Raw genomic sequence first — 14804 nt, 5'->3', positions numbered from 1 at the left:
GCAATATTGTAACATTCACAACATGTTATTTAACATTCCTTATGCATTGGTTTCATTTGGTTTCGTGTTTTAGACAGTTAATCTTAAAAATATATGTTCACTACCCGTCAAAAGTTTGGAATAGCTTTAATAAGTATTGTAACACCCTTCCTGAATATTGCAACATTTCAAAAACTTTAGCATCACCTAATACGAACCAGAATCAAAAATATTATTTTTCACTCTGGAAGTGAGAATATATTGCACATATCCAATTGATACGTGGATGTATTCGCGCTGGGCTTATTGTATATGAAGGTGGGCTCAGAATGTACGTGTATGAACAGGCAGTCTTGAAATGGGTCGTTGGTTGTACTGTATCGATTTTGTTGGCTATTTTCGGCAAATTTAAGACTAAGAGAAATGAAAGCAATGAAATTGAAAGACAGATAGGTATTCTAGAGAGAATCAGTTATAAACTTAGAACGGAAAACTAGGACTAGGCAGGTTCATATGGACATGATCGAAAGGAAATGTGAAGAATCCTTTGCCTTCTGCTAAGTAGGAGTTGGGCATTGCACCCAAGTCTACCGCATGGTCATTGATAGAACATAAGTCAACAGTATGTTCTACCGCCGACGCCGTGTGTTCAATCCATCATGTGCCATTATTAAGCCATGATTTACGTAACCATCTACGGACTTTTACAAACATTTTAAATATTGTTTCACAGACAACCCACAAACTCATGTGGCATAGGGTCAACGATCCAAACTTCAATATGCTAAAGACAACCCACAAAATCATGTGGCATAGGGTCAACGATCCAAACTTCAATATGCTAAAGATTTGCTTTAATATAAAACTTTCTTACAAATTTGAAAGAAAATCCTTTTCGACACATTGGCGGACTCCATGACTGCCATGAAAATATCCAAATCTATTGATTTTCAGCTGCCAAAAATTTACACTTCAAACTCTCCCATAACGTTCAAAATTTTCCCATTCTTGCGCATTAACCCTATGCACATCTAAAATGTTCCAAAACAGATAATAATCATCTATTCAAGGGGAAAGTCAAATCGCAAGTCGAAACAGATCTTTCATTAGCATGGATCGTAATGTACTCAAATGGAGAAAAATTAGTTTGAATATTCGACGACGCTTTTTGCCTTTCTCATATAAAGAAAGGCTATGCAATCACTGTAAAAATCGACTTTTCAACCGAGGCCCGGAGAGCCGAGTGTCATGCACCATTCGATTCAGTTAGTCGAGATCGGCAAATGTCTGTGTGTGTGTGTATGTGTGTGCGTGTTTCATTTAAACTCACAATTTTGTCAGAGATGGCTGAACCGATTTTCGTAAACTTAGTTTCGTTTGATAGGTATATCCCATAAGCTGCTATTGAATTTTTAGTTGATCCGACTTCCGGTTCCGGAGTTACGGGTTGAATAGTGCGGTCACACAGCAAATTCCCATATAAACTGGTACCACCATGATGTTCAAATGATGTAAAACATATTAAAACTGATGTAACATTACTCTAGTTTGCGGGTATGGATCACTAATGATCAATCAAAGCAGCTTTGACCACATTGGCCACCTATGACGGATCATGGCGCCCCCGGGGAACCCGCCAAGTTCCTAAGCTAATATCACACCCATTCCCCCAACGAATTCTCTACCGATTTTTACAAACCTAATTTCAAATGAAAGATACAGTAATACCATTGACTGCTGCTGAATTTCATTCGGTTCTGACTCTTGCTTCTGGAGTTACAGGGGTGTTAGTAAGGATACACTGGAATTTCCCATATAAATCGGTACAATCGTAATACCTCAGAGGCTAAAAACTATTAAAATGGTCACCAAATTACTTCTAATCGCAGATCTAGATCACTGATTGCCAATCAAACATTCTTTGAATATATTATCCACTATCGACGATTCCGGAAGTCCGGAATTCCGGGCATATTCAATTAAAGTCACATCGATTCTTCGGTGATGACTGAACCGATTTTCTCAAACCAAGTCTCAAATGGAAGGCAAAATATGCAGTTGTGTATTGCGTCGCCGTCCCTCCCCCTCGCCTTGCCCTTACACCTCCCCCCTTCATCACTCCCCTCCCCTTTGACCACCCTCACGCCCGCATTTCCTTCATCCACCCCGTATACCGAAATAAGATGAAGGATCTCTGACGCATCCTCCACTCCCACTCTACTAACCCCCCATTCCCTCCACTTTCAAACCCATTCCACCAACATTTCAAAATATAATCACATGAAGATAATGTAGCATACGCCCTTTGCCAATGCTCGAATAGCAAAGCGTAACAGTATGTATACATACGTTATAACGCTTCGAGGTTAACGCCTAATAATTAGAGGGCTGGACCGTCACTTGAGATTGAATTCCCAAACCGTACAGTCCATGTTTTTATTGCGCGCTTCCAAAAGAAACTCCTGTAAGTTTCAGGTTTTCCTTTGGCTTTCCCTTTGGAATTAAAGTAAGTATTAAATTCAACAGATAACATTGAACTCATGCTGATTAAGCTAATTAAATATTATTCTTTTGCCTTTCTCATATAGAAAGGTTATGCAATTGCTCCAAAAACCGACATTCTAACAGAGGCCCGGAGGGCCGAGTCTCATATAACATTCGACTCAGTTCGCCGAGATCACAAAATATCTGTGTGTATGTGCGGATTTGTTAACAAAATGTCCACATCGGTTTCTCGGAGATGGCTGAACCGATTTTTACAAACTAAGATTCAAATGAAAGGTATAATATTCCCATAGGTTGCTATTGAATTTCATTTTCAACCGACATCTTGTTCCGGATTACGAGTTGAAGAGTATGGTTACAAAACAAAATTTGTTGATTTGTCCACATCGATTTCTCCGAATTTTCTGAACCGATTTTGACAAACTTGATTTTAAATGAAAGGTCCATCAGCTGCTGTTGAATTTTGTGTGGATCCGAGTTCTGGTTCCTGAATTACAGGGTGATACGTACGATCACGCAGCAAATCCCGATTCTAACGAATTCTGCGATGAATGAAAAAAGTTGAAACACAGATAACAGACGTTTAGGCTCGATTTGAATATTGTGTAATTACCCGCTGCTGAAATTCCGAATAAATCAGACATCTGAAACATGTTTGGCAAACGTTTGCAGATGGAGCAGTGATCACTACAATGCAGTTAGAGTGCAGCTGTCAAACACGTGTAGCAAACAGTTGCGCAGATGGCAATAGTGAAACACGGATTTTCAACGTATATCAATTTGAAAGTTTACACAGGTTTTTGAAGAAATTTGGTTCTAGCCTAAACGTCTGTTATCTGTGGTTGAAATTTTTTCCAAAATGTAAACGCAACTGTTGAATTTGATCTAGGTCACCAACAGTCATTCAAAGTCTCTTTGGCCACACTGCACTGTACCAAAACTGAAGCGTTATTCCGAATGATATTCAATATGACCCGGCCCTTTAACATTTGTCAGTTGTGTTTTGGATGACAGCCTTTTGATTTTTGTTGCAAGTTACTTTCCACCCTTGTATGCAAGTATCAAATGATAGACATTCAGAAAATAGAAGCAAAAGTTTCGCATTGCAAAGCAACAACCGATCAAGATTGAAATGTTAACATTAACTTTACAATAACTAAAACGTCGAATTTGATAAGACATCCCCATATTCAGCGTATATACCAAATCAGAAAATCGAAATACTTCCATTATTTCTTAGCATAAATGTCATCGAAAAGTTGGATGAAAGTTGCTCAAAGAACAAGACGATATATATTTGGTTTTAAGCAGAAGATCAGTTCAAATCAAGGAATTGGTTGTACATATATAATTATTATTGAAACAGTTTATTGCATTTTGCAAACGTAATTTATTGTTATTGGTTTCTTAAAAACTATTGATCAAAATAATATATTCTAAAAACATCAAAACACAATCCAAATGCTTGTAACATGCTACCGTAGTATAAAAAAAACCTCACATTGAATTCAAACTTTTGACACTTTGCTTAATATAGTTTCGTTACCAATGTCATCATGACAATCTTACAGCTTTAGCACCCAGTTAAGCTCAGCCGGAAATGAACCGGAATTCTGGCTGGTTCCAGTTCGTATTCCGACTTCAGTGGCTAATTAGAATCGGTTGTGTTACTGGAGCCAGAATACGAACTGGAACCAGCCAGAAATCCTGTTCATTTCCGGCTGAACCACAACTTTTTTTAACGCTACTCCCCCGGTACGTGAGTCTTCAAAAAAAATTCTTCAGTTAAAACATGTTACGTAACGTCGGTGACTACGAAAGTAAACGAAGAGAGACAATTACGCAGTCTTCAAATTTAACGGTAAAAATTTGTTGCCTTCCTTCAGCGGAGAAAGTTATGTCTTATGTGTAATATAACTTGTTTTAGTTTAGTGCTAGGACGTTTAGTGACAACGGTTTGCCTTGCTCTCTTGATTCGATCTCGACTATAGGTTCTATCTCTCGATGCTGAATCATGGCAGCTAGCAACGGAATTATTCTTCAATGTGAAATTTACCCAGCAGTACCAGAATATATAGCGCATTGCGCACATAATAAGTGCGACTGAAAGTGCGGAAACGCCAATAGAACTGCGCTTTAACATTGAATCGTCTTGGTGTCTATTACGCACTTATGTATTATCCAACGAGGAATAAGTGCGCCTCATACATGAAAACGATTCAATGTAAAAGCGCACTTTTATAAGAAAAATCGCACTTTCATGGAGTCCAGTTTTAAATGCCACGAATAATAATATTCGCGCAATCAACGAAGAAAAGTTTCCGGAATTTGCGTCGGAGTCAGTCGAAACTTTTCATAGTTTGGATTGATACCGTTTCCGAGCTAGTGCTTTTTTAAAGATATTTTTCTGATGAGTTAGAATTTGTAATTCCGGACATATTCTCTTGTCTAGTGCGTAATTCTACTGGATCGTTGATCGACTTTTAACAATCGCACCGGGAGGTTGCTGATCTAGCTCAGTGACTTCAAGTTTTACGGTAAACTTAAAAATTGCTGGGTGACTTGGTTTCTTGCTTGAGCGCAAAAGAGTGGTTTCCTTTCTGCTAACAATGATTAGGTTTGTTCCAGTACACGGAAGTCACTCCCTGTTGCTCCGGAACAAAAAATTTTTGCTCCTTTTCACTCCGATTTGCTACCAGAAGAAGGAAAAGAAAAGAAGATAATACAGGAACGATTTTCTCCCTGTTTTCTTCGGAGTACTTCCAGTTTCTCCTGGGACTGGAACAAACCTATTGCTACCAGTGTTCTCTTGCGGCAACGTTGGTCCATCACAGAATCTCTTACGTTTGTGCGGTGCTGGTGTTTTCTGAAAAGAGGAAATAAATCACTATTACAGCAAGATGGTGAATAGTGGGACGCAATTCTTGAGCGTTTTTTCAAAGAGTCATATCTGCAATGTCATATCAGTTACTCTCTTTGTTTACTTGCTCTTCTGTTAATAATTCGGTCACTTTAACATTTATCCCTCAAGTCTGGTCATAATATGCTACTTAAAACCACCGTCTTTCGATCTGTACTGTAAAATAAGTGAAAAGCGTTATAGTGACACCGTAAAAATCGAAAGAGAAAGTAAACAAAGAGAGTAACTCATTGCAGATGTCTTTTTGAAAACATTCTCATGCGTCAAAATATTCGTAAACAGGTGTGTGTCATGAATGCCACCTGTATATTAACCACAATCATAGTACACTCAAAAAAGTAAACGTTATGCCTATTGGTTTATAGATTTTTGCACTATTGCGGAAGCATACGTTTACGACACTATTTACTGGCACATAAACCTAATGTGTGTATTTACAAGAAATATTAATCTTACATTCACATTTCATAATTATTAGGCACATAAAACCACATTCTATAACAATATGCACATATAACTTATGTGTGTGCATACATAGTTTATACAATTGACACATAGAAGGTATGTGTGCGCGCGATAACAATAGCATTTCTTCTTCATATGAATTTTAAGCGGTTTGAAACAAATAGAATTAATGTTTGGATTTTTTTAGTGTACTTTTGTGCAGAGAATATTGTAACAACATAACGATAAAGTCAAAGTAACACCTTTCCGATCCGCTTTGGCAACGGTTCAGTACCGTGCACGAATGCCAATATTATTTCACACGCTTCAAATGTGAGCACACTTGTCCGGGACGGTGCCGTGCCGGACAAGTGTGAATGCTCGCTTTTGATTTGTATGAAAGAATATTGGTGTCCGTGCACGGAACTGAAGCGGATCGGATAAGTGTAAATAGCGCTTAATGCTATAAATTGAACTCTTCCATAATAAAACTGAAATACCTGTGTCAGATTGTTTAATTGATTGTACATTTCCAAAGGTAATCAGCATTGTGGGGCAATGTAGTTCAGCCGCCATGGTCATCGGGATAGAACCAAAGCAGATCGAACATTGGCTCCTCATGTTGCATATCATGCGATCCGTCTAGCTCTCGAATCTGATTCAGGGACTAAGACGGCTATGTGAAACCAGTAGATTTGGCCATCACCTAGTGCCGGTCGTGTGGAAATTTTCCAAACCTTGGGATAGGAATACCTGTAACTACAATCTCTCGGGACTCGTGGTTCCCGTACGATATTGAATCGTTAGTGCCACCATTTCACCAGAATAATAGTTCCGATCAACATAGTCATCAATTGACAGCTATTTGGCATCCATCCTAAAAAAATATGATCGTGAAACTAGCTGTGCACAAACTTACGAAACATTTTACCTATTGTATATTTCACTCCCTTTCCAGTACTCCTTCTTTGCCTTGCATACTATGGCTTTGACCAGTAATTTGCACTAAATAACGGCTATTCCGTATGTTGAAAGACACCATGTCAGTGGCATTGCTCGAAAATATGCAAATAAATCCTTTGATCCGGACGCTAGTTTCTCTCCCAATACCAGGAAATCAGCTCCAAAGCAATTTTTCTAGGGTACGTTAGTCTTGAAGATGACAAGCAGCAGTATTTTCACGTTTTGATGTCGCTGACTTTTTGTGACTGCACAGAAATAATGAAAAAACTTATCTCGCAAACGCATGAAGCGCTTCAAATGACTGTCATTCGAGCCAGCCCAAACACTGGAAACAGATGAAACACGAATGATCAACTACTGTTAGTTCAGATGATAATAATAAGCACCATCGTTTACTTTTTTGGGTGCAAATAATTCATATGGCGTTATGTCTATCCTTCGAATATCACAGACTGTTCATTCCAATACAGACATGAAGTCACTCGATCTTGAATCCACCATTTTTTAGATGATTGCCATTCGAAATCGTCAACATTGAATTTTTATGTCGTTCAAATGACAAATCATATGCTATATCGCAACAATTTTTGTTCAGTGTGGCCACCATCGATGGATCCGGAAGCATCCAAATTCAGAATAACGGTTATATTGGTTTCTCGAAAATCGCTAGACCGATTTGATCAACTTAGTCTCAAATGAAAGGTGTTGCGTCCCCGGAAACTGATATTAAATTCCATCTCCATCCGACTTTCGGAGTTACGGGTTATGGAGTGCGATCACATAGGCGGACCCTACACGAGACAAGAATATTGTCAATAAAAATATTGTCAAGACAGCTTTAATAAGCGGACCCTACACGTGCAGAAATATTGACAATAAATCGATTATTGATCAATATATTGATCGTGTAAGGGTATCTTGAAAATATTGATCATGTAGAAATCAAATGGGATTGACGGATTGATGCAATCTTGTCAATATTTTTATTGACAATATTCTTGTCCCGTGTAGGGTCCGCTATACGTCAATCCCATTTGAATCCTACAGAATCAATATTTTCAAAATGTCCTTACACGATCAATATATTGATCAATAATTGGTTTATTGTCAATATTTCTGCTCGTGTAGGGTCCGCTATAGAAAACTCCGATTCAAACCGATACCGCGAATGCAAAAAGGTATCTCTTAAGCGGACCCTACACGGGACAAGAATATTGTCAATAAAAATATTGTCAAGACTGCTTCAATACGTCAATCCCATTTGATTTCTACATGATCAATATTTTCAAAATACCCTTACACGATCAATATATTGATCAATAATCGATTTATTGACAATATTTCTGCACGTGTAGGGTCCGCTTTAAGCGGACCCTACACGAGCAGAAATATTGACAATAAACCAATTTTTGATCAATATATTGATCGTGTAAGGACATTTTGAAAATATTGATTCTGTAGAATTCAAATGGTATTGACGTATTGAAGCAGTCTTGACAATATTTTTATTGACAATATTCTTGTCTCGTGTAGGGTACGCTTTATATATACTTACCAAGTGTAATAAGAATGAAAGACATTTCCATAATGTTATATCACAAGCGGACCCTACACGAGCAGAAATATTGACAACAAACCAATTATTGATCAATATATTGATCGTGTAAGGACATTTTGAAAATATTGATTCTGTAGGATTCAAATGGGATTGACGTATTGAAGCTGTCTTGACAATATTTTTATTGACAATATTCTTGTCTCGTGTAGGGTCCGCTACAGATAACAGACGTTTAGGCTAGAACAAAATTTCTTCAAAAACCTGTGTAAACTTTCAAATTGATATACGTTGAAAATCCGTGTTTCACTATTGCCATCTGCGCAACTGTTTGCTACACGTGTTTGACAGCTGCACTCTAACTGCATTGTAGTGATCACTGCTCCATCTGCAAACGTTTGCCAAACATGTTTCAGATGTCTGATTTATTCGGAATTTCAGCAGCGGGTATTTACACACGATTCAAATCGAGCCTAAACGTCTGTTATCTGTGACTAAACTGAAGCTAAGCTTTGCGAAAAAGGACACAATGTCGATCTTTGCGTCGTATCCATGGCAATCAGTTATTCCGAAAATAACAATACATTTTTCAGTAGAAAAATAAACAAACTTTGAGCTTTTCATAGTTCGGTTATTAGTTGATTCAGCTAAGTTCAGTTTCTGCTATTGATAATTAATTAGTAAATTAGTCTACTAACTGACTGATATATTTTGGGTCAAATTCCGGAACGAGGTATCAAGCCTTTGTATTAGATTATGGGGAAGAATCAAGTGGATGTTGAACTCTATGGATGTCCTTATTCTCAATTGTTACAGAGATTCACCTGCTCAGGATACGAACTATTAGAAACTTCACGATTTCACTTTAATAATTCTGGCCATCAGGTCTTTAGTAGTAAATATAGCTGAACAATATTTTAGTCGTCGATTAAAACAATATGTTTCTTTCATAATAAGAATGTTTACAATTGAATTCGTAACATACCATTTTGATATATATATATATATATATATATATATATATATATATATATATATATATATATATATATATATATATATATATATATATATATATATATATATATATATATATATATATATATATATATATATATATATATATATATATATATATATATATATATATATATATATATATATATATATATATATATATATATATATATATATATATATATATATATATATATATATATATATATATATATATATATATATATATATATATATATATATATATATATATATATATATATATATATATATATATATATATATATATATATATATATATATATATATATATATATTAACGAGAGGGTAGCAAATGCTTCCTATTATTGAGTTCACCAGTTCACGATTATTAATCCATCGGCGTCGGCGGTAAAACATGATGATGAGTTATGTTCTACCATAGACCATGCGGTAGACTTGGGTGCAACGCCCAACTCCTACTCTGCAGAGGGCAAAGAATTCTTCACTTTTTCCTTTCGATCATGTCCATATGAGCCTGCCTAGTTCTAGTATTCCGTTCTAAGTTTATAACTAATTCGCTCTAGAATACCTATCCGTCAATTTCATTGCTTTCGTTTCTCTGTCTCAAATTTGCCGAAAATAGCCAAGAAAATCGATACAGTAAAACCTTGCGGCAATTAAAACATAGTAACATCTTTTATTAATGGTTTGCATGGGACCTTGTAATCTTGAGTTTATCTTTGGTTTCGCCTTTATGTATTTCATTTGAAAAGAAGGGCTTGTAAGCAAAGTCAAATTCTCGAAGAAAAATGCATGTTTCGCCGTTTTGTTTGCTTTGATTATAAATCGAAATAAACCGCATTTTAATGGCGTTTTCGCTTGAACCTGAAACTGAGTCAGGTTCTAACCCCAACCGCTGTCAGTTCATGACATTTTGGGTTAGAAACTGACTCAGTTTCGCTTCAAGCAAAAACGACATAAGTAATTTTCACCTCTATCTATTGTACCCAGTTAAACTCATTCCGGAACCGGTTTGGATTTCTGAATGGAGTCATTATGGATTCCAAATCAAATGCAACAACCGATTCCGACTCAGAATCGGTTGTTGCATTTGATTTGGAATCCATACTGACTTCATTCAGGATTCCCAATTTAAATTCCGAATGGTTTGACCGGGTAGTAGTTTGGTCCTACACTGCAAACAATCCACACATTACATTCAAGTGTTTAACACTTAATTTTGCCGCAACTCTCTTGACCTTTAGAACTCAATTGAGATATCTGACGTTTAAAATACGCACACTGAGATCTTGCATTTTTATACTACCGCCCTCCCCTTAAGCCCACAAGCGGTTTGTTTTCCTCCCAATTCGCAGTGCAAGTGATTTGTTTTCCTCCCAATTTAAACGTCAAAACGGCACAATACCAACGCAGCTGGATAAGTCTATACAATGCCATAATAAATGTCGAAGTATCAATATGGCTGAAAAATCTGACTTGTAACTTTCCAACTTGGCAAGCCAGTGCGTGAGTCGAATACATGAATGATTCCACCCAAGAAGTTTTTATTGGAGTTTTAGAACTCTAAGCACCTTGATTCCACCTTTTTTATATACATGGTGAAAACGAAAAAGCTATTTTTCTCGTTTTGATATCGGTGCGACTTCGGCCCTTTGGTTGGTTTACGATCGAAATAACAAAATTGCGGAAAATAGAAGAGAATGAGGAGGAATAGCAATACGGAATAAAAACAAAATATGTTGATGGCAGTAGAAGACTGTCAAAAATTTTCATTCGTGTAGTGGCCGTTCAGAAGAGAGAATCGTTTGTGCTCGTCGTGTATCTTGAGTTCGATTCCTAACTTTATAAATCTAGTTCAAAACTTAAAACCCATCATTCGTCAATACTAACAACACGGCTTATTGGCATAGATTTATGTGTGAAATAAATAATAGGTGTGGTTATCAGAAAACCGCGTTCGAAAAAGTGTTTCGTAAATGTCGCTGAGATGTGAAGGAAGTTTTCACAACCCACTGAAACCAAATTCCGGAATCAGCGCTGCAAGTGTTAATAATTCATGTAGTAAAAAAATGACCGCAAGTGAGCTCACCGTAATCAATTGGACGAGGGAAAACGTAGTCGAATGGGCCCGCAAGGAATGCTTGAATCGACGAATTATAGAGTGCATAGTGAAGGAAGACATCGACGGAAAGTGTTTGCTGACGTTGTGCGAAAATGATATTAAAAGTTTGCGAGAAAAATACGCGTATGCCCTTACGCTGGGTGATATTAAGCGATTCTGGTTTTCGGTACGTCTGATGCAGAGGCAGAATGTTACAACCTTGGTCTATTTGGGTATGCTGCCAGGAAATGGAAGTGATGGATTAGTAGCACCCGTTGGACATCAGCACGCACTGCTGTCTAGTCTCGGTACCAGCTATGCCTCGACGGATATAAACTTCAGTGATCTGGAGCGCATTTCTCCACCAATGTCCATCGATGGAAGGGCAACCTGCATTCAGCCGGAGTTCTTCAAAACGATGATTAGTTTAGGTGAGTTGGAAACACAGCAGCAGTGGCCCACAAATGCTATAAAAAGAACCACATCGCATCTGTATGAATCAAGACGCGACCTTGGAACTTGTTTCTTTTTCATTGCTTTCGATGGTCACATTGCACTAAGATAAGTAAGGGAAAGTTTCTACGCTCTATGTTTGGAACATTTTACAACATCAACCAAACTATGTTTTGAAATACTTCTGTGTTTTACAATTATTATGAGCTGAATTTTAAACGGGGAAGGTTACTTCTCTAATCTTCCGGCCATCACATCACATGATTTGGTATTTTTAGTATGCTAAAAACTCACAAAAATCATGTCAATCCTATTTTTCATTGGATTGTCTGCTCTAAGGATATTGCCAAGGGCCGTTCATAGATGATGTCGCGTATTGACAGTCCGGGCAAAGCCATGGAAAACTAAAAATTTGAGACGTGCTAGTGGCGCGGGATTAATAAAGCCAACAACAATTTTCAGACTTTTTTTCTGCGAGACATTGTTTATGAGTGGACACCAAACAAGCGATATTCCCTAACGAATATCACGTAACATCGATGACAGAGCAGTGTGATTAAGGCCAAGTTCCACCTGGGTCGTGCCAAACTGAGAAGCAACATCAATTTCGGCACAGAGAATATCTATCTCAAGCGTAAATGTTCAGTAAAAGGCACATCCAAAGGTAATTGAGATGTTACCACCAAAGGTGGTTCTGTCGTCATTCCGTTAAGTGCGTTTTACTGAATTGATATCCAAGGGATCGTTATAATTATATGCCAGTATGATGGTCGTAATGGTCCAGCAAATATTTGCTCAAATGACAAAATAAGTACTTCAAATTTGTTTGTTCGAAACTGGATGTCTGTTCTCTGTGACTTAGTTGTAACAATTAAAATCTTAAATTATTTCTGATTATCAAACAAAACAATCATTAATACACACTAGAACAGGAACGATAACTGCCAGAATACATAGTTACAGGAAAATTAGTATTCGTAGACATTACGGTTATCAGCGCTCTCTGATTTAGTTAATAGTCGTTTGATCCACTTTAGACCTAGGGGACGTGAGAGGAGATCAGAAACAAGATAGAAGTGGAATCAATGCAAAATTTTAATTGCATCACTGACGATTTAACACGCGTTGTTAGGAAGTTGATACATTGTACTATACAAAATAGAGGACTTGACGTTACGCACTTCGAGACAAACAGGTGCAAAATTTAGTCCTCCCAAGGACCGGTATTAACTTGGCAGACAGTTGCTAATTCGTCCGATTTTGCAAATTTTATCTCGCAGGACGAACCGAGATCCCCTAAGCTATAAGCTGCAGTCCTATCAGCCCGCTAAAAGAAATATGAGCCCAATTTTAAACATGCTTTGAAGCATTCCTTTTAAGTTAATAAATTGATCTCTTGAGCCTTCGTGACATTGTTATGCCTATCCATTCGAAATATATTACGGGCATATTTTTTTGAAAGTGTTAAATATTGAAATAAAAGATAAGAATTGATTTTAAAATGGGAACTTGCACTACACAGGTTTTGGTAACAGCCGTTTTGCACATACTCGTACAACAGTCCTATTTACATTTTCATCATCTTTAAGTTTACGAATAACGTTTATTTTTACTGTATATCCCATAGAAATGATGTTAATGAGACATTTTCAATCAATTCGAACAACTTTTTCGTCGACTACCATAATATACCTTTTTGAAAATATGTAAAATGAATCTGTACGGGGAAATATATACTTCTTGCAGTTGAGAATCGAAATATTGAGCTTCCGCCTTTTATTTTTTTACTACTATCAGCATGCGGAACTGACGCGTGTCTTGTGTATATTGTAGAGAATCAACCATTTGCGCAAGTTCACTATTTCGATTTTAAGCTGCAACCAAAATAACATGCTAGAGGAATGAAAATCGTTCTTGAATAATTGGAATGTCAAAGATAATGTTAATAGCGTCTGCTAAAAGCATATCACCTTCAGGAAGATTCCAAAACAATTGTCTGTTATCTATTTAACCTTTGTTAAGTAAATGACAGATAATCATTCGATAGAATCTTCCGAATGTTCGGTACTGCTGCCGTTGGGTAATCGAAGTCAATTCACAAAAATATTTACACTACCAGGAAGACTAACCTACAGTTTATTATTTCAAAAGTAGACATTATGCTTCTACTTAATCTATTTGTATCTTTTTTATATTAATTCGGCATGTTATTTTTCCTTTTTTTACTATTATAGGTATAGTCTTAAATTAGATAGATTTAATACCTTAAATTAAATTCATATTAACACAAACTCTCATTTAAGTATTGTAATCAGACAGCTCATCATGGACAACCTTGCGCGGAAGATGCAGAGGATCTCAGCCGATTGCCAACTCATCTACGGCAAACCAACCCAAAACAGAGTTTTCAATACCAATGCCTGAACCACAAGCGGTGGCAAATTTGTGGCAGCAGTTGCACAGACCATAATGACAACCACAAAAGAAGCATCCAGTACCGCAAAACCAACTATAAGTAACATCGGCAAGGATAACAATAACAGTGACGGATTCACGTTGGTCAGCAATAAGTGCAAAAAACAGGGAAAAACATCTGATCGCGGACACCAAGCCGGCTTCGACCTGGACGTGAAAAACAAAAAAGAATTAAATGACCCCCCAGATGCAGATTGCCAGCAAACCCCGCGAAAGAAGGTCTCCTCTCGCAATAAAAAGTTGCGCGCGCGAGATCCAGTATTATAATAATATTTGTTTATATTTTTATTTTTACATTTGTAAACATATAAAAGATCCACGGCTCCGTTAAGCTACCGATATGAGCCGTGTCAAATAAACGAATCATAAAAAAAAACAAACTCTCATTC

The 14804-nt window shown here is 37.0% G+C and overlaps 1 protein-coding gene and 1 long non-coding RNA gene across 3 annotated transcripts in view; one reads left to right on the top strand and one right to left on the bottom strand.

The window, feature by feature from the left end:
* Positions 1 to 3464: 3464 nt before the first annotated feature.
* On the bottom strand, positions 3465 to 7329 carry LOC131692154 (uncharacterized). Of its 2 annotated transcripts, XR_009305922.1 has the most exons (4): positions 7208 to 7329; positions 6780 to 7136; positions 6349 to 6725; positions 3465 to 5350 (listed from the first exon to the last, which is right to left on the bottom strand). It is a non-coding gene; the product is annotated as an uncharacterized LOC131692154 (long non-coding RNA). The 2 variants fall into 2 exon arrangements; XR_009305921.1 differs by having other exon boundaries at positions 6780 to 7329.
* Positions 7330 to 11154: 3825 nt separating this feature from the next.
* LOC131689351 (ceramide phosphoethanolamine synthase-like) overlaps positions 11155 to 14804 on the top strand; it is a 30342-nt gene continuing 26692 nt past the window's right edge. The window contains exon 1 of the mRNA XM_058974381.1: positions 11155 to 11918. Coding sequence (XP_058830364.1) covers positions 11363 to 11918 — 556 coding nt within the window. The 5' untranslated portion in view covers positions 11155 to 11362. The remainder of the gene's footprint in view (positions 11919 to 14804) is intronic.

Source organism: Topomyia yanbarensis, chromosome 3 (genome assembly GCF_030247195.1).
Source record: "Topomyia yanbarensis strain Yona2022 chromosome 3, ASM3024719v1, whole genome shotgun sequence".
In the NCBI taxonomy this organism is placed as follows: Eukaryota; Metazoa; Arthropoda; class Insecta; order Diptera; family Culicidae; genus Topomyia; species Topomyia yanbarensis.
This window is presented reverse-complemented; position numbering and strand designations above follow the sequence as displayed.